A 21,567-nucleotide genomic window follows, 5' to 3' on the forward strand; every position below is an offset into this window, starting at 1 on the left:
GATCTGATCCTTCCATATCTTCTGGTAAACCAACAATTTTTATATTATTCTATCTGGATTGATTCTCCAAATAATCAACCTTTTTCACTAAATTTTTATTCTGAATTTGTAAAGTTTTAATTATTTTATTGACATCTTGTAATTGATCTTGTACCTCAACTAAACCTTGGTCACAAAAATCAAGTATTTCACTCGTTTTTAGCTTAAAAGCTCCATAATCAGCCATCTGTTGAGTATTAATATCCACCAAGGTATTAAATTTAGTATCAAGTTGATCTAAAGTTTTAGCGAATTCTTTCAATGTAACAGCTAACTTAGATTCAAGACTCTTAAGAAACTTATCCACTGAAGTAGATTCAGACACAATAGGGTCCTGTTGTTTCTGAATAGCCAAAGGATCTTGTATTCCCTCCCTTAATTTAACTGCTTTTCTTGCAGTGACTTCGTGTAGAAACCCCTGCCATAACCTCCCCAGTAATATCTGGAGGTTGATGGCGAGGGTTATCCCCAAGCCATATTCTGTCAAGCATCTGACACATTAGTCTGTAGAAATTTTCATTTCAGGTGGTACACTTCGCAGCGCCACCGCTACATCAGTCAGCGGACGTCCCTTTAACTGCAAGCCTTCAGCTGGCGGCTTCCCAGCTGTTTCAACTGTCAAAGGCTCTGTAACAGCACTCATAGCGGGCGTTGATTGAAATACACGCGCCCGGCTAGTCCTTTGTTCTAAGGGCTGCCGGGCGCCATTTTTAAAGAGCCCTACCAGCAGAGAATGGAGCTCTGCTGCTGATTCCTGTGCTTCTCCTCCTGGATCCATTCCACGCTGAGTCCTGGCTTCTTGTAAACAGGTAGGCTCTGATATCTTCGGAAAATGTAATTTCTTAATGATCTGTTGCCATTTTTTCTTGCTTTTTTTCAACAATTGTACCATTGGAAACTAGTTTAACAGCTCTAACTATATCTAACCTTGAAAAGGTTTTAACGAGCATTTAAAGACAAAACAATACCAAAGAGTCGGGAGAGGGCTGGAAGGCACGTCTATTCCTTACGCCATCTTGCCACGCCCCCCCCCCCCAGCATACCAGGCTTGAGTAACACCTCCATTCTTGTTTGTAAGCTAATAAAATTATAGCGTAGATAAAACCTCACACTCGACTGGAGGGAGAACTAATGCTTTTATTAGCTTACAACCCAGGTAGGGTTCATGAACAAGCTTCAGAGGGGTTCTGGATTTAGGAGGTAAAATCTGGGTTATATACAGGCCCTTGCAGGAGGAGCCGAGAGGCAGGACCAGTCATTAGTACAGCACACTTCTACTGAATTACACTAAGGTGTTATGGTCAGAGGAAGGCTTTGAAAGCTTGCAGATGGATCTAGACCAACTGGAAAAATGGGCCAGAAAATGGCAGATGGAATTTACTGCAGACAAGGGAGAGGTATTGCATTTTGGAAGGACAAACCAAAGTATAGAGGAACAAAGGGATCTGGGAATACAGATATACAATTCCCTGAAAGCAGCATCACAGGGTTGTAAAGAACATTTTGGCGTCTTGGCTTTCATAAATCAAAGTATTGAGTATAGGAGTTGGGAGGTTCTGGTGAGATTGTATGAGACATTGGTGAGGCCAAATTTTTTTTTTTAGGTGTTTGTATGCGACCTACACTAAAAAACCTGTCCCAATTTATCTCCAAAAAACATATCTACATACAATACAAACACAACATAATCTGTCACAATATATTATGTGCAGTTTCATTACTCCAAAGGAAATGGGCAATGACAATTTTTCTCAAGCAAAATATTACAGTAACAATTGGGACTGGAGCAGTGGTTCTCAACCTTAAGCAATCCCCTATCAATCAGAGTGAGTACATATGACAATGGAATACTTAAGGTGGAATGGAAGTTTTAATAAAGGTTGCTAATCCCCGCTGTCGGGTGAAAGGGGAAAAATTTAGGGGGAACATTTTAACTGAGTGGTGGGAGTGTGGAATGAGCTGCCTTCTGACATGGTAAATGCAGGCTCACTCTCAAACTTTAAGAATAAATTAGATAGATACATGGATGAGAGAAGTGTGGAGGATTACGAATTGGGTGCAGGTCAATGTGTAGGGGTCTCCCAAGTGGTTAATATTGACCCCTGAGGGAGGGGGTTAGATGGGACTATCCAAAGGATCAAAATATGCCGGGGGGGTGGTGGGGAATTGGGGTTTGATTGAACTTTTGGGGTCGAAAGAATTATAGAACCCGACGTTCCCGCTCCTGCCGGGAGCCCAAGGCAACTTCTTCAATGCTGACAGCACTGCACTGCACCCAATGTTGAGAATGGAGTCATCGTTACTGATGCTGAAGGCTTGGATCCAGCTCCATTTAGCATCTTCCCAGCCATAAGCAAAGGTTTTTTTTAATACTGTTATTGTTATCACTTGCTTGGTTAATTTACAGATTTGTTACTTGGCAATTGAGGTGTGGTAACAAAGTTTGGGTTGTTGCTGGGAGGCCCAGCACCATCATGCATATGGTATACTGTTCCCCTCACTAATGCATATGGAAACTGCACGACTACTTAATTATCTATTTATTTATTTTATACATGCCTGAGAGACCATGAGGGATCAATGATTCTATGAAGGGTTTTAAATGTTTGGGGACCCCTAGACTAACAGAATAATATTTCAGCACAGACTAGAAGGACCAAATGGCCTGTTTTCCATGCTGTATTGTTCTATGGTCCTAAATTTTATTTAAAAACATCAGGCATAAATATATTATTAAATTTCCAGGGCTGACGACCAAAACAATTAACTGGACAAGTTGTCGATTAATTTTTAAAATGATCTTTTCAGTGAGGCAAAGCGCATTTGAGGAAATAAAATAGACCAAATTCCTAATGTTTGTGCTTCTCAAATGATAAAATATGAACAAGTCAAATAAATTTTAGCTGTCCAAAACAACCTGGATATATACAGTACTCATAGCATAAATTACTTACTTGATTACTATTCCTGAAAATGGAATGTCACAATATGTTGCTTCAAAGAAACATGAAGCACGACTTCTGTCCCTAGAAATAAAGCTCTTACTTTTCTCTGTAGCACTAAGCATTCAAAGCACAAACACATGGCCATTACGTGATCATAGCAGCAAAGAGATGATCTGTCTACTCCAAAATATCGGAAAAAGAACAAGACATTTTTAAATAATAATTTTTATTTCCTATTTATTATCTTGTCATGCAGCTAATCAATTGCATTACTTGACACAAGAAATAAAAAGGGACCCTTGAAATCTGGATTGTAAAGTCTTGGCAGCTTTTCCAAAATCTTTCATGGGGAAATCTGAAAAAAAAGCATTTTATTAAACATGGTAATGTAACACATGCACACAATGAAAATAAAAAGACCTATGAAATGTATATTTTCAAATATAGGAGTGCTTTGCACTCCAATAGTACTCGAAAGTCCACCAGGTGTAGAGCGGAGTCCACTTCTTAAAAGAGAATTATCAGCAATAAATCGTAAAACATCATTCGGAAAAAGTTTCACTTGGCTTCTTGAGCTTTCTTGGCATTCTGTTTTTCTTTTGCCTACATCAAGGAACAAACACATTATTTAATCATATGAAAGCAGAAAAATGCATTGTTTTATTTTATTTAATCCCAACATTCAATGTTCTCTGTAACTATGAAGAAAAAGACAAGAGTAGCAACTTCTTCTAGTTAACTGATCTTTAATATCTCACTACCCAAGACTGAACCCATTATACAAAGTATCATTGATATACGTGTGAAATTTACATAATTTCAAATCTCTCATTCTTTTGAACTCAATGGAAATCAACAAACTCAATCAGGAACTTATTTAAGGACTCTTACTTTAGCACTTTATTAATTTGTTTTCCTATTTTTGTATTGCACATTTTTTTTCCAGATTTCTTTATTTGTTTTCAAGTACAAGTTGCGTCAGGTTTTCTTTGAACTGCCAATAAGTGGTAATTTTACCTCGGCCGCAGGAAAAAGAATCTCAGGTTCTATGTGATGTACTCTGACAATAAATCTGAACATCCAATTGTGCACTGAGTCAGATTGATACCAATTCAACTGCAGCATGCATTCAGATTTCTATGAAATTATTGAAAAGTTGCATCATAACATATGCCAACAATACATGTATATAAAAACATGTTCAGTCATGTATATATCTATGGCGTGGCTATTATGTGATCATAGTGGCAGAGAGATGATGAGTCTACTGCATATCAAAGCAAAAACTGATCTGATAGGATTTGGAGAGATTGGTCTGGACCACACTCCATTATGATTACTGATTTTGTGCACATCATCATTCTTTCAGGTTTTCTAATCCGAGGTGTACTCTTCAGTGACAGAAGTGTGCAGTTCCCAATTACAAAGATGATCGGAGTAATTGAATCATTAACTGCAAAACCTCTCAGTTTGGTCTAAAATTTTCCCTTGCTTCCTTTGCTTTGCCCCAAACAAGGAGAATGTACAAGTGAGCAGTTTTGAGACTTGCATCATTCTTTCAACAGCCAGTCAAAAATGAAAAAAGATCATGCAAGCTGACTTGCTTTTCTCTCAATTTCCTGAAAACAATGCATTTTTTGCTAATTTGCACTTCCCTAAACAATTTTGCTGATGTGAAAGCTCAGCTTTCTTCACATCTCCATTACATACAGACTTCAATCAATACTTAAAGGGGACTGCTGGAATTCAGCACTCTTTTTAGTGTGATGAAATCACCTGCCTTCTCAACTAGTGGTATTAATTGTTGGTGTTCTGCCAAAGTCTTTAACAGTTCCATGATAAAAGGAAGGTAGTTGTGTTTTCTTCTGACATTTTCAATCTGGAGGGAAAAAAAAGAAAAATGTAAGAATTTTACACATCATTTTACACATGATGTGCGTGAGAGCTATTGGTCAAATTGACTATAATTCATTACAGTCAAGTTTTTTTTATATAAACTTTATAACATTTTATAACATGAATAACATATAGGATTACATTAAAAAAAAATTAAGAATAAAATAATAAAATTACAATACAGTATCAGTAATCTAAATAAACTATACCCTCCCCAATAATTATTACACAAAATAATACACACCAGAATTACCACTCCTTTCACCTTAAAGTTAAAGAAAAAATATATTAAAAAAAACTTATCCATCCCATTCACATTTAAGTTTCAGATATTCCTTATCTACTGAATAAACTTTACAGCAAAAAAACCACATCAATTTTTAGTTTATTAAACAATCAAATACTTTCTTATTCATTTTTTTTAAACAAAAAAAAACCCCTTCACTCTTTAATCTAACAATACAAAAAAAAGGAAAAAAAAACAGGTAGGAGGTTAAAAATACCCCCTCCCGTCTAAACCGCGCAATGCGGTAACTCCCAAAAAAAATGGGTGTGAGATAACTCACACGTAGCAGATGACTTTCAGGAAATAGTGCCTATCCAGTTCTCTCCCCCAACTCTCACTTGATCTTAAACTAACATCCTCATTATTTAATATCCCTTTTTTTAAAAAAAAACATTAAAAAAAAAGAACAACTCTTCTTTTAATCAGCTCCAACTGCCGAGTCACCATTACAACCATTCCTTCTTGGAGCACGGCTCTTTTCTTCCATCTCTTGTCTCCTTAGAGATCGCGGCGGACTATGTCTCTGTTGAAACTGAGTAATTGGCAGCTCTTGAGCAAATGCTATAGCTTCCTTTGGAGAATCAAAGAACTTTGGTTGGCAACCATCTTGAAAAACCTTCAAAACAACTGGATATCTAAAGGTTGCCTTGTAACCTTTCTTCCACAACAACTCTTTAGCAGGATTGAATTCCCGTTGTTGGAACATAACTTCTCGACTCAAATCCGCATAGAAGAAAACTCAATTATTTTGAATCATCAAGGGTGATTTTCTCTGTTGTGCATTTTTAATAGCCACTCGTAAAATTATTTCTCTGTCGTAATAATTCAAGCAACGAACCAGAACAGGTCTTGGACTTTGACCTGAAATAGGTCTTCTACACAAGGCTCTGTGAGCACGTTCCAGTATTATACCTTCCAGGAAACGTTCTTGACCCAGCACCTGCAGAATCCATTCAGTAAAAAATTTTCTTGGGTCTGGTCCCTCCATACCTTCCGGCAAACCAATAATCTTTATATTGTTCCGTCTGGATTGGTTTTCCAAATAATCAATCTTTTTCTACCAAATTTTTATTTTGAGTTTGTAAGTCTTCGACCATTTTGGTCACATCAAAAACTTGATCCCGTATTTCATCTATATCTTCTTCACATGAATTAAATTTATCTCTCACTTCAAGCTTAAAAGCTCCAAACTCAGCCATCTGTTGAGAATGTATTTTCACCAAAGTATTAAACCTAGTACCAAGTTCAGTCATAATCTTAAATAATCCCTGCATTGTATAAGATCATTTAGATTCAAGATTCACAAAAATCTTTTCAATTGGAAGAGATTTTGGCTCAACAAATTCCTGCTTCTTCTGCATAACTAAAGGATCTTCTGTTCCTTCCTTCATTCTGGTTGCCTTCCTTGTAGTATGACTGCGTGTGGAAACCCCAGCCACAGCCTCTCCAGCAATGACTGGAGGACGCTGGCTGGGGTTTTCCCCAGTCCATAATGTATGAAGTTCTTCCAGTACATCAAGTTGTATAGGTTTTTCTATCTCAAGAGATGCAGTTTGCAGCGCCACCTCTACAGTTGACAAATGCCTTTGAGTAACTCTTTGTTCTAAAGGCTGTTTGGCGCCCTCTTTAGGGGGCTCTACCGATGTAACATAGAGCTCTACATCCAAACACTGTACCTCTCTCCTGGGATCCATTTCACGCTGAGTCCCGGTGTCTTTCCTGTAGGTAGGCTCCAAAACTTGAACTTTTGGAAAATGTAGTTTTTTGATGATCTGTTGTCGCTTTTTTTTGCTCTTTTCCACCAATTGTACCATCATAAATTAAATTAACAGCACTGAAATTATCTAAACTTTTAAAGAATTTTAACGGGCATTTCTAGACAAAACAATAAGATAGAGTCAGGAGAGGACTGGAAGGCACGTCTGATCCTTACGCCATCTTGCCACGCCCCCCATTACAGTCAAGTTTCAATGGAAAAAATATGCAGATATGTAGACCAGAATAATAAATAGCTGAAATATTGCAATTAAAATTTAAGATTTCAATTTATAATTACCATTGAGGTTAATGGTCCCAATATAAAAATATAACTTGAGGAACAATATGCTTCAAAACTGACAAATCCTAATACCAATCTAAGGAGTCAGAAGAGATTTGGCATGATGCTGAATACTCTATTAAATATGTACAGGAACACTGTGGGAGTATTCTGACAGGTTCCAGCACAAATTAATTTTGTAATTCAAATGTCCAGGAACACAGAAGCCTCCAGAAACCAGTAAATATAGCCAGATCCATCACAGGCTCCAATCTCACAAGATATAGGAGCAGAAGTAGGCCCATTGAGTTTGCTCCACCATTCTAATCATGAGCTGATCGATCCTCCCACTCAGCCCCACTCCCTGGCTTTCTCCCCGTAACCTTTGATGCCCTAACAAATCAAATACCAGTCAATCTCTGTCTTAAATACACCCAATGATGTCACGTCCACAGACACCTTTGGCAACAATTTCCTAAGACTCATGGCCCTCTGACTAAAGAAATGTTTCTGCATCTGTCTTAAATTGGCATCCTCTTTATCCTGAAGATATGCCCTCATTTCCTAGAATCACTTACCATGGGAAACATCCTTGCCACATCTACTCTGCCAGGACTTTTACCTTTCAAAATGCAACGAGTCCAAGACCGACAATTGTTGTTCATGTTTTTTTAAAAATATATTTTATTTATTAAATCATGATGTATATATTGAAGCATACAATTAATGAATAAAGCTTAAACAATTCCAAAACTACATACATGGTATTTTCAATAAACTAACCTACTACAACCCCTCACCCAACCCCACCCCCCACTAACCTACCACAAGAGAAAAAAAAAGGAAAGAAAGAGAAAGAAGAGATCAACCGTAACAACAGAATTCATCAATTAATTACTATGGAATGGAGTAACACCCCTACTGTGCGGCCAGAGGGTTGAAAAACTCAAATCCATATAATCCAAATAAGGGCTCCAAGTTTTACGATAAAAAAATTATCATGCAAATTATATATTATCTTCTCCATCTCTGAATACTCAAATCAGGCTCATTTTTCTAAGTAATTGCCAAACATTTTCTAGCTCCAGCTAATGCCAATCTCAAAAATGCAATTTGGAGTCTATTTAATCTTAATTCTAAACTCAACCTCTTAATATTACCCAACAAAAATACTAAAGGAGCTAATGAAAAATTTCACTTTCAAAATAACTTCTAAAAGTTCCTTAAGTCTTTTCCAAAAAGGTTTCACTGTTTCACATAACCAAGTAGAATGTAGTTAATTGTATTAATATGACATCTAAAACATAAATCTGAAGAAATAAAATTGTATCTCCTTAATTTTTCTGGAGTTAAATTGATGAATAAAATTATAATGAACTAATCGACACCTTACATTTATAATTTTAGTCATACTATCCCTACATAAATTCATCCAATCATACTGAGAAATAAGTATAGCCAAATCTTTCTCCAATTTCAATCTAGATTTATGTAAATCCAACTTAGACATTTTATTCTGTAATAAAGCATAAATCTCAGTTATAAATCCCTTTCCACTCTCAAAAAGTAAAATTACAAACTTAGACCGTCTAAGTAACCGTAAAGTATGTCCAAAATTATCCAACAATAAAGCTTTAATTCAATAAGAAAAAAGAGTATTTGAAGATGTATCATATTCCTCTTTCATTCTTTGAAAAGAAATAAAATATCCTGCTTCATAATAATCTTGCACAAATTGAATACCCTTTTGATCCCATAACTTCAAAAGCTGATCAAGTGTAAAAGGGAAAAGCTTATTTTGATACAAAGGAGTTTTGCCTGAAATCTTAGGGTTAAGGTCCGCACATTCATTTTTTTTATACCATAAATCCATTGTGTTTCAAAAAATTTATAAGTTATAACTACTCAATAACTTAGCGTTCCATCTATAAATAAACTAATCTATCCTCTTCTTACCAATTTGAGATTATTCAATATTAGCCCATATCAAAAGTTTGTCCATTTCAAACATCCTATTAATAAATTTCAAATGCCCTGCATCATAATAATTTTGAAAATTTATGGTGTTGCAAACCGCCTAATTCATATTTCCAAGTTATTTTTTGTAAAGATACCCGTACCATTTTATCCTTCCATAAAAACTTCCTCACCAAAGCATTTAAAATCCTTAAAGAAATTGAGGAATCTTACAAGGAATAGATTGAAATAAATACTAAATTCGAGAAAAAATATTCATTTTAATACAATTAATTCTTCCTATTAATGTTATTGGTAAATCTTCCCATCGATTCAAATTATGTTTAATTTTAGACAATAATGGCAACTACTTTAATTCATATAAATGACTATAATTCTTTGGCTTGGCTTCGCGGATGAAGATTTATGGAGGGGTTGCAGCGGTTGCAGGGGAAAATTGGTTGGTTGGGGTTGGGTGTTGGGTTTTCCCTCCTTTGTCTTTTGTCAGTGAGGTGGGCTCTGCAGTCTTCTTCAAAGGAGGTTGCTGCCCGCCGAACTGTGAGGTGCCAAGATGTACGGTTTGAGGCGATATCAGCCCACTGGCGGTGGTCAATGTGGCAGGCACCAAGAGATTTCTTTAGGTAGTCCTTGTACCTCTTCTTTGGTGCCCCTCTGTCACGGTGGCCAGTGGAGAACTCGCCATATAACACGATCTTGGGAAGGGGATGATCCTCCATTCTGGAGACGTGACCCACCCATCGCAGTTGGATCTTCAGCAGCGTGGACTCGATGCTGTCGGCCTCTGCCATCTCGAGTACTTCCATGTTAGGGATGAAGTCGCTCCAATGAATGTTGAGGATGGAGCGGAGACAACGCTGGTGGAAGCGTTCTAGGAGCCGTAGGTGATGCCAGTAGAGGACCCATGATTCGGAGCCGAACAGGAGTGTGGGTATGACAACGGCTCTGTATACGCTTATCTTTGTGAGGTTTTTCAGTTGGTTGTTTTTCCAGACTCTTTTGTGTAGTCTTCCAAAGGCGCTATTTGCCTTGGTGAGTCTGTTGTCTATCTCATTGTCGATCCTTGCATCCCATGAAATGGTGCAGCCGAGATAGGTAAACTGGTTGACCGTTTTGAGTTTTGTGTGCCCGATGGAGATGTGGGGGGGCTGGTAGTCATGGTGGGGAGCTGGCTGATGGAGGACCTCAGTTTTCTTCAGGCTGACTTCCAGGCCAAACATTTTGGCAGTTTCCGCAAAACAGGATGTCAAGCGCTGAAGAGCTGGCTCTGAATGAGCAACTAAAGAGGCATCGTCTGCAAAGAGTAGTTCACGGACAAGTTTCTCTTGTGTCTTGGTGTGAGCTTGCAGGCGCCATCTGTGCGGTACCGGATGTAAACAGCATCTTCATTGTTGAGGTCTTTCATGGTTTGGTTCAGCATCATGCTGAAGAAGATTGAGAAGATGGTTGGTGCGAGAACGCAGCCTTGCTTCACGCCATTGTTAATGGGGAAGGGTTCAGAGAGCTCATTGCTGTATCTGACCCGACCTTGTTGGTTTTCGTGCAGTTGGATAACCATGTTGAGGAACTTTGGGGGGCATCCGATGTGCTCTAGTATTTGCCAAAGCCCTTTCCTGCTCACGGTGTCGAAGGCTTTGGTGAGGTCAACAAAGGTGATGTAGAGTCTTTTGTTTTGTTCTCTGCACTTTTCTTGGAGCTGTCTGAGGGCAAAGACCACGTCAGTAGTTCCTCTCTTTGCGCGAAAGCCGCACTGTGATTCTGGGAGAATATTCTCGGCGACACTAGGTATTAATCTATTTAGGAGAATCCTAGCGAAGATTTTGCCTGCAATGGAGAGCAGCGTGATTCCCCTGTAGTTTAACACCCAAGTACTTAATCTGAGCCAACCATTTGAATTTCACAATATGTTTACATTTCAGCTAAAGTCATAATCTCACTCTTTTCCAAATTGATTTTATAACCTGGTATCTCACCATACTGTTCCAATCTGTCATGTCAACACTTTAAAGAATTCTGAGGTTCTGTTAAATATATCAAAACATCATCTGCAAATAAATTAATTTTAAATTTATCAGATTTCACCTTAATATCTTTAATATTATTATCTTGTCTAATCATCTGAGCCAAAGGTTCAATGCTGGTGACAAAGGACAGCCTTGTCTCGTCTATCTAGTCAACATAAAAAGTAAAGATAACTGTCCATTTGTCACAACTCTAGCTGTAGGACTTCTATATAAAGCCTTAATCCAACCAATAAAAATTGGGCAAAATTTAAATTTCTCTAAAACTTTAAATAAGAAACTCCACTCTACTCTAAAGGCCTTTTCTACATCCAATGAAATAACCATTGGTAGGTTAGATCCCTCCCAAGAAGTGTTAATCAAAGAAATCAACTTCACAATATTATCTGCTGAATAATGAATAAAACCCACCTGATCTAAATGAATTAAATCTAGTAAATACTTAGCCAATCTATTAGCTAGAACCTTCATTACAACTTTATAATCAACATTCAGTAACAAAATTTGTCTACAAGGCCCAGCTTTCAATGGGTCCCCTATCTTTCTTAAGAATAACTATAAATAAGTGCTAGAGAAAGAGTCCATAAAAGAATGAACATCTGTCTTAATGGAATTAATAAGTCCTGAAATTTTTTATAAAATTCAGAAGTAAAACCATCGTCCCCTGGAGACTTCCCATTTGGCATGGATCAAAGTGCGTCTATTACTTCTTTAGCGATAAAAGCATCCAAATCTTTAACATCCTTACCACTCAAAAAAGGTAAATCCAGATCAGATTAAAAAAATTTCAATTTTAACCTCATCCTCCACTACTTCAGAAGTGCACAATTTTTGTCATAAAATTTTCTAAACACATCATTAATTTCCTGAGGTTTATATGTAATCATTGAGTCATCCCTAATAGCATTTATTGTTCGAGAGCCTTGTTCTGTTTTTAAATGCCAAGCTAAAACTTTGAGCTCTTTTCCCCAATTCATATTACCTTTGTCTAGTTCTCTGTAAAAACTTCTCAAACTTATAAGTTTGTAATGAATTATATCGTAATTTCATATTAGTTAAATGTATTTTCTTAACCTCCGTTGAACATCTCTATCTCCTTCTCTAATTTATTTACAGTTCTTAATTTGAGCAGTAAAACTAATAATTTGTCCCTTCAAATATACTTTTAAAGCATCCCAAAAACAAATTTACTGTTAACTGAGTCCATATTTATTTTCAAAAACAACTATTTGTTAAATTTATTACAACAATATAATGTGCCCATACTAAAGCATTTAATGAAGTTATGGATGAGGAAAAATAGAACAATAGGTTCTTAGGGTAAATTATTGACTTTAACACCATTATATAATAATCAACTTATTCCTTTATCAATGCATAATCAATGTTTATTACATTGGAAATCTAAAGGTATAAAAAACTTGGGGTATTGTTTTAAAGAAGGTAAATTTTTATCCTTTAATCAAATGAGGGAAGATTTTGGTATTAATGAGAATTCTTTATTCGTTTATTATCAACTTCGATCCTTAGAAAAACAAATATTTGGTAGAGATATGACTTTACCTAAATTGACTAAATTTGAATCTTTTCTTGTGATTGCACCATAGAAGGGTTATATTTCATTGATGTACCAAGAGCATGGAAAAAAAGGGATGGGTTAGATCTAAGATTAAATGGGAAAAGGATATTAATTTTATTTTTTCCGTGGATGACTGGTTAGATATTTGTCATGATAGAGTTACTAGATCGATAAATGTTCGTTATGCAATGGTTAATTAAATTTTTTTTACATTAATTGTATTTAACACCTGAAAAGTTAAAGAAATATGGTTTTAGTGAATCAGACTCTTGTTTTAGATGTGGTAATTTGGTTGGAACTTTTTTTCATGCTGTTTGGTTATGTGTACATATACCACCTTTTTGGAAAGCAATTCAATTGTTTTTGGAACATTTGTACAAGATTAAAATACTTTTAGACCCAGCAATATTTTTGTTAGGCAAATTGAAGCCTTTGAAAGATTTGGGATTAGATAAATTTCAGATTGCTTTTATATATTTAGCTTTATCTGTAGCAAAAAAATGTATAGCAAGTACATGGAAAAATGCTAATGTGATTGATATTAATAGATGGCATAATGAGATGAAAACTTGTTTGGTAATGGAAAAAATCACGTATGTTTTACATGATAATTATTCTTTTTTTCTTAATAAGTGTTCTTTATGTTCAGAATATTTACATTTAAATTTACTTTGATTAGATTTTAGTAGATATATTTTAGTTTTTTTTTTAATTTTTGGCTCTCCTAAAGAGGGCTGAGATGGGGGGGGGGGGTTTCTCTCTTTTCTTTTTTATATAAAAAAATGTTATTGTTCACAATATGTACCTTTTTTACTGTATGTAATAATAACCTTGTTGAACGAATAAAGTTGAAGAAAAAAACAACTATTTGATCTCTTATAAAATTACAAAATTCTACATTTTTCAACAACAAAGAATTAAATCTCCATCAATATGTATTATCAATTCTCTCTGAACCTGTACATGTTATTAATAACAAAGAATGATCAGACAAAATTCTACTCTTACATCAGCCTTCAATACACGACCTTGTAATTGTGCTGATACCAAAAATAAATTTATTTTAGATTAAGAAGCATGTCAAAATTAATAAAACAAAAACCTTTCTCTTTAGGATTTAATCTCTAATAAACTCATATTTTCCATTAATGTTATCAACTGTTTAGCCATTTTAGTCGTAACTACAGCTTTTGGAGATTTATCTAGTAATGGGTTGAAACAACAATAAAATCACATCCTATCATAATTTTTTTCACATGCTTGATTTAAATTAAGAAAATAATCCAACTCTATATTAGGAGCATAAATATTTATTGAAGTCCAAGATTCAGAAAAAAATTTACAATTACCAACTGACTCCAATTTGAAAGATAACTTTTTAATCAAAATAGCTACATCTCTTGCTTTCGAATTAAATGAAGACGCTATAACTTGATCAACCCAATCTCTTTTAAATTTCTCATGTCTCTTCTCAGTCAAAAAAAAGCCACATCAACCTTCAACTTTTTAAATATACGCCAATACTCTTTCTCTTAATCGGATTATTAAGACAGTTAATTTAAATTCATTTTGCAAACCACATTACCGCACATGATGGTACTCTTCTCCATGGCAACCACACAAAAAAAACACTAGAAAATCTCCTCAAAAGGAAAAAGAAAATGAAAATGAAACCATATATTATCTATAAAAACCATTCTTCTTCTCCTTCTGAACTGATGCAGGCTGTTGAGAAAAACTTTCTGGACTTTTCATCTGTTTATTATCCAGTTAAAAAAAAAGCAAACGTGAGAGCTTCAGCACCAGCACTAAAAAACTGAGATTGAAAGTCTCCATAAAAAAACTAAGGACAACAGGATACCAAAAAGCAAATTTATATCCTTTCTTCCACATAACAGCTTTGGCAGAATTAAATTCTTTACATCGTTTAATAACAATTTGACTCAAATCAGCATTTAAAAAAAGCTCTTATTCTTAACCACCAGGGGCCTTGATTACTTTTCACATTTTGAACTGAAACTCTTAATATCAATTCTCTATCTTGATAGCATAAACATCTAATCAGGATAGAACATGGAGCTTGACCTGGAAGAGGATTCCTTCTTAATGCTTTATGAGCTCTATCCAATTCCAAACCATTCAGAAAGTATCATTTCCCCAAAACTTCAGGAATCCACTTCTGAAAAAATTGAACTGGATCCGGACCCTCAAAATCTTCCGGAAGGCCAACAATTTTAACATTATTCCTTCAACTATGATTCTCCAATGATCAATTTTCTTCAATAATCATTTCTCTGAATTTCCCAACCAGTGAATGAAATCTCCATCTGACCCATATTTTCTTTAATTCACAGTCAAAACTCACTTCTCATTCCTCCAAGTTCACTGGTTGCAGACAATTCTTATACTGTACACAGAATTTAACATTTATGAATTTCACCAGGCTTTGGTGTTTGAAAGGTAAATGGTTATCACTCAGGAAGGTTCTTGTCAGAGAGATTTGTTGTTCCTGGACGCAAACTGATCCCTTTTCTTCAGCCAGGTCAGTGTCTTGCCGAAGAAACCTGCCCATAATCTCTTTCTTTCAGGTTACCACAGAGTTCCTTTTTGTTTCTCTTATTTCAAGTGAAACATTAGGCAGCCAGTCCTCTCCTCCTGCATGAACCACAAGGGCTTTGACAAGGTTAAACTAAGCACTCACAACCTGTCTTCCAAATGGGGTTTTCCACAAGTTTTCCAGCTTGTTCTGTTCCAGTCCCAGCTACTGCTGCTCACTGTAACACTGCAGAACTAATCTCTCTCTTTCTCTGAGAAAAAAACCATTTTACTCTCTCTGCTTGTAAAACCACATGACCCCCTTAGAACTGCAACCTCCACTCAGACAGAATGCAGCTCCAAAACTAATCCTCCGAGTTCTTTCAGCTGTTGCTTTTCAAAACAACAATCCATTAGTGAAGTTCCTTGGGCACTCCCCAAAGGTTTAGCAAAGGTATTCGGATCTGGACCATCTAGTTTGAGCAGAGCTCCAGTATTTTAAATGAGCACTATTTTGAAGAGTTTGTATGTGATGTATACTTAAAAAAAAACCTGCCACACTTTATCTCCCAAAATCATATCAATATATAACATAAAACGCAACATATCCTGTCACAAATTTATATGCAACGTAAAAAAGCAGCCCCAACACCAAACCCTGCGGAACACCACTGGTAACCAGTAACCAACTAGAATAGGATAACTTTATTCCTACTCTTGGTTTCCTGCCAAATTGCAGGAAGGATACTACCTGTGCTAATATCCTTCCTACAATTCCATGGGTTCTCATCTTGTTTAGCATCCTTATGTGTGGCATCCTGTTGAACGCCTTTTGAAAATCCAAATAAACAACATACACTATCTCCCCTGTCTATCCTACATGTGATCTCTTAATAAAAAATGCAATCTCCAATCTACTGAATGCATCTACATGAGGCGCTGCCTCAAAGAGGCAGTGAACTAGATAAAGGAACCCCCATCACCCTGACCACAATCTCCTCTCACTACTATCATCAGGTAGAATGTTCAAGAACAGTTTCTTTCCAACTGCTCTCAGCACTTGAACCACCCCTTGTTACACTAGACATCACAAAAGGACTGTTACTGCTATTGTAACACCACTTTTTTTGCGCAACTATAAATGTTTATTGTCATATATGCTGTTGTATAGGACAGTCTCAGAATTTTCACCTAAAATGTTGGTCTTGAGCAATACCCTTTGAACAAGATGACCCCTCCCCACAAATTTGGCACTTACCGCTACCTAGTGAATGCTGTAAAAAGCAAGTCACACTATATTAATTACAAATCATCATTTAAAGATTTACATTTTATTTGGATTTTTAAAATAAAACAATGTTGACTCCTATAACAGGCCAGTTAAAGCAGTAGGAACGGGTAGATGGACCCTGCGGAGGAGAACTGAGACTTCATAAATAACTAACGGGACATGCGCAAGATTGCATTGGAGCTGGCAGGAAGATGGCAGTGGTGTTGCAACTTTGCCGTCAAGGTAAGAATTTTGGACTCTCTGTATAAGATGACTCCTGATTTTAAGGTGAAAATTTTAAGTTTTGAGGATCATCCTGTATAACAGCATATACAATATATACCTTTTGCATTTATTGTCTCTTTTTAATTTCATTACGAGCATTATCATAGTTTTTTTTAAAAAGTGTTCTGCTGCAGCAAAAAAAATGGATGCATTGTACAAGGTTCATGACAATGAACTCATTATTATTATTAAGACTGGCAGATTTAGTGATAATTAACAAACAAGAATCAATAACCTGATAAATAACCTACAGTGACCTTGATTTTAAAACCTAAATGTTAAAAGTCATAAAGGCAAACATGAAGATTGAGATATAAACTGACCAGAATAAACTGGACTGAGCTATGTATGGTAAAACTTAAAAAACAAAACATTTTGTTGATACTTTTCTGAATAACAACTGAATAATTCTCAATATAAACTCTACCTCTTTCCAACTGCAACTGAATATTCATATCAGTATAGGCTATTAAATCAGTAAGTAAAATAGATAAGGTTATGTGGATCAAACAATGAATGTTGTCAGGCATCGAAGTTTCAGGTCCTGGAGGAAATCAGAATTTAATGTCATTGATATAGTTAAATCAATTTCTCATTAACTTGTTTCTAGCAACTTCAGTTGGCAAGCAGTGGGGGGAAAAAAATCAGTCATTATCTTGAATATCAAGGATGACAATTAGTTCCAATCGTAAAAATCCTTCATAATATGATTTGGATATCACACAGTCATCATCAGGTATAAGAGGAGTGCCCTTTTTGATCCCTCAGAAACCAAATGGTATGTAATGATGTTCCCTGAACATGCTCAACTATCTTGGAACAAATACATCATAAGAACGAAGAAATCCAAAAACTCCAGATGCTGGAATCTTGAGGAAACAATGAGCAGCTGGAGGGACTCAGTGGTTCGAATAGCATCCATGGTGCAAAATAGTCATTCAACGTCTTAGGATGGCATATAGTGACTGACCATTTCTATCTATGGATGGTACCTGGACTGATGAGCCCCTTCAGCTTCTCACCATTTTCTGATTTCATAACAACTCCCTGGCAGGAGATATTTGAAGCATCATGTATGGTCACAGTTAGGCTGAACAATAATTCAACAGAACCAGTTTCTATTGATATTGAACAGTATTAACAAAAACCTCATCTGAGCTAGGAAAGCTTGTTCACTGCCATCTGGCATCTTCATTCAATGAAGCCCTTTCAAACAGTTCAATCAGTCAAGTCCTACACTGCTGGAATGAAACGGAAAAGATTACTCCTTCATTCACTGTGCCATGGTGTTAGATCCTTCCTCCAGATCTACAGGAATAGGGAGCAGTAATTTAAAGCTGAAGGGCATCGGAACATTTCACAAAGGGTGGTGAATCTCTGGAATTCAATATCCTGGGGGGGGGGGGGGGGAGAATCATGGATGCTAGATCTTTGGAAGTATTGAAAGAATAGATAAATTTTTGAAATATGAGGGAATTGAGAGCTATAGGAACCAAGTCAGATGGGTCACAATCATGAAGGACTTGCACATGTTCCAATTGTTTTTTTATATATTCTAATATTCAGAAAGCTGAATCCTTGAATAAATTCAAAGACTGATAGAATTTTTTTTTAAATCAGTAAGTGAGACAAGGGTTAGAAGGAGTGTGGGAAGATACAACTCGAAGAAAATTGAATGAACCACAATCTTACTGAAAGGTGGTGCAGACTCAAGAGGTTGGATCTTTTCGCCTGTTCCAGTTAAGATACTATTTATTGTCATGAAATAAAACAGCAACAAACAAGATACTTTTTTGTGGCAAATAATAACTTCTGGAGAATTAGATTAGAAAGTCAGCTGGTGTGTCACTTAGGAGAGGGACTCAGATCAGAAATTCCAGATTGTCCATTTTAAGGCAGACTCTGCAACTATTTAAGACCATAAAACTTCCAGCTTAACTGAAACATAGAGGCTGAAAACCCACAATCTTAAGTAAGAAGTTAAATTAAGGTTTTTAAAAAAAAATCAATTAAAAAAATTAGTAAGTCAAAATCATTCAAAATTATATATATAAATAATGGCATTTTCCATTTTCTGCCCATCACTCCTCCCCTAAAATTAAACTCAAAAAGGACGAAGAAAGAAAAAAAAGAAAGAGTGTCATCTAATTTTTGACTCAATGAATCATATTATGTATAATATATTCTAGAACATTATACTATCCCTTTAAAAGTTGGAGGTTTGAATTTGGTGATCACTACGGAACTTTATATATGGTTTCCAAATTTGTTGAAATTGTCTAAAATTATCTTTTAAATTATAGGTTATTTTTTCTAATACACCGATCTATTTCTATATACCAACATTGTATTTTCCAAGTTGTTGCTATGCACTGTTTTGCTGCTGCTAAAGCAATCATAATCCATTGTTTTTCAGATCTATCCAAATGTAATTGCAAGTCTTTTTCATGTATATTAATTAACAGAAATTTTTTTTGGATCTTTAGGTATTTTATTTTTTTATTATTTGATTTAATATTAAATTCAATTCATCCCAGAAAAAAAATAACTTTCTCACACATCCAAATAGAATGCAGTAATGTACCAATTTCCTTTTTTTTTTTAATCAACAGAAACATTTATCTGATGTGGGATTCCATTCTTTTAACTTTTGAGGTGTAATATAATCTATGTAGCAAATTATATAGTATCATATAATACCGAGTATTTATTATATTTGTTATAATGCCATTACATAGTTCAGACCAAATTTTGTTTTTTACTTGTATATTTAAATCCTAATGCTATTTTGATTTGTACATTTCTTTATCATTTTTATTATTTTGTAAATAAAATATTTTTTTAAAACTATCAATGTATCTGTAATTATATATTCAAAACAACTTGATTCAGGTAGCCTTAAATTTGTTCCCATCTTCTCTTTTAAATATGCTTTTAATTGATAAGAAAATATTGTGTCATTCGATATTTCATATTTATCCTTTAGTTGCTCAAATTAAAATATTACCCAAAAAACTCATTTAATTCCTTTTCTTGTCCATTCATTAAAAAAAATATTATTCATTGTAAAAGGAATTCATTGATTTTGCTTCAACAACAAATTTGGTAATTGATAGTTTACCATCCATCTGTCTAAATGTACATTACTCCATTAGTTGTATAACTAATTCTTTGCCCTCAAATGAAAACTTTCATTGCATCCAACAATATAAATTTATCTGTTACAAAATTAGAATTTATATCAAAATACAGTAAAACGTCATTAGAACGTGGTAGTTGGGGTCCACGATTTCATACTGCGTTATAGCTGAGTCACGGAACATGATTTAGGAAGCAGGAAAAAAGAATTTAAGCCCACCCGAATTGTGCTGCTGTCTCCCCCCCCATCCGCCCAACTCACACTGCCGGTCTCCCCCCCCCCCCCCCCCCCCACCCCACTGCCCGCCCGACTCGCGCTGCCGATTTCCTCCCTTGCCCATCACAAGAGTCAATTTTTGAGTTTGTGGCTGTTGGCCACTGTTAGCCTGGCATCACAAAATCAATCTTTGGGGTCCACAGACACCCGCGCTATAAGCGATTCCGCGGATTAATGAATCACGTTCTAACAGGGTTTCACTGTAGTCATTTTGGCAGGTTACTACACTCTTCTTGGGCACCAGTACAGTTTGTTCTATAAAATCTCAAAATCTTTTTCTTTTTAACAGCATGGAGATAAATCACCATCTGTATCTTTTAGGCTGAATATCTAAAGGAATTGTTAAGGATCTGATAATAATCTTGCTTTATATTCAGTATTCGGTACTCTTCCTTGTATTTGAGCAGAAATTAAAAACATATCTACCCTAGAGTAATATGAATAATCTTTTTCCCCTGGGTGTTTCTATTAATTTCAGATCTTGCATTAGACGTAATGTAAGTTTAGCTGCTTTTTAAAAAAAAATATTTCTTCCAGTTTTATTTAATAAAAGATCAAAACTAAAATTAAAATATCCACCTAACAAGATATGTCACTGACTATTCGAAAAGCATTAAAAAAATCTTGCATAAATTTTTTATCATCCTCATTAGGTGCATATATATTAAATAATATCTAAGATTCCAAATAAATTTGACAGTTTATCACAATGTATCTACCTGCCAGATCCATAATTACTTTTTCTATTTTAATGGGTACATTTTTGTTGATTAAAATAGCAACTCCTCTAGTTTTTGAATTATTAGATGCCAATGCGTAACCCATCCAATCTCTCTTCAATTTAAGATCTTCTGTCTCTGTTAAATGTGTTTCTTATAAAAATGCTATATCTATTTTTTTCTTTAAGTGTCAATAATTTTTTTTCTTTGAATCTGATTCTGTACTCCATTATCAATAGTTATAAATTTCAATGTATTCATTTTATTAATCTCAATTTCTTTATGTATCCTCATTTCAAATCCTCCAACTCTATTCCTCTAAAAATACCTATTTGAAAATTATTTTTGACTGCCACAAGTAACATAACAGTAAGAAGTAAGAATTTTAAGAAAAGAGAAAGAAAAGGAAAGAAAAAACCTAATGGAATCGTCTTAACTAACTTGTAAGACAACCTCATCACCCTTAACATCTTGGGTTGCAGTATAAACCACAATTGTCACCTGAACTTGCAGCATACTGGTCTTCTTCCCCAGCCCCCCCTCTAGAGAATTTATAGACATTTTT

The 21,567-nt window shown here is 35.3% G+C and overlaps 1 protein-coding gene across 5 annotated transcripts in view; it reads right to left on the reverse strand.

The window, feature by feature from the left end:
- Positions 1-3,193: 3,193 nt before the first annotated feature.
- uchl5 (ubiquitin carboxyl-terminal hydrolase L5) overlaps positions 3,194-21,567 on the reverse strand; it is a 54,169-nt gene continuing 35,795 nt past the window's right edge. For 3 of the 5 annotated variants that reach the window (XM_069937832.1, XM_069937830.1, XM_069937834.1), the window contains 3 exons: positions 5,125-5,145; positions 4,765-4,863; positions 3,194-3,587 (listed from right to left, as the gene is read on the reverse strand). In XM_069937832.1, coding sequence (XP_069793933.1) covers positions 3,543-3,587; positions 4,765-4,863; positions 5,125-5,145 — 165 coding nt within the window. In that variant the 3' untranslated portion in view covers positions 3,194-3,542. The remainder of the gene's footprint in view (positions 3,588-4,764; positions 4,864-5,124; positions 5,146-21,567) is intronic. The other 2 variants (XR_011357630.1, XM_069937831.1) reach the window with 2 other exon arrangements.

The sequence above is a fragment of the Narcine bancroftii genome, chromosome 5 (assembly GCF_036971445.1).
Source record: "Narcine bancroftii isolate sNarBan1 chromosome 5, sNarBan1.hap1, whole genome shotgun sequence".
NCBI lineage: Eukaryota > Metazoa > Chordata > Chondrichthyes > Torpediniformes > Narcinidae > Narcine > Narcine bancroftii.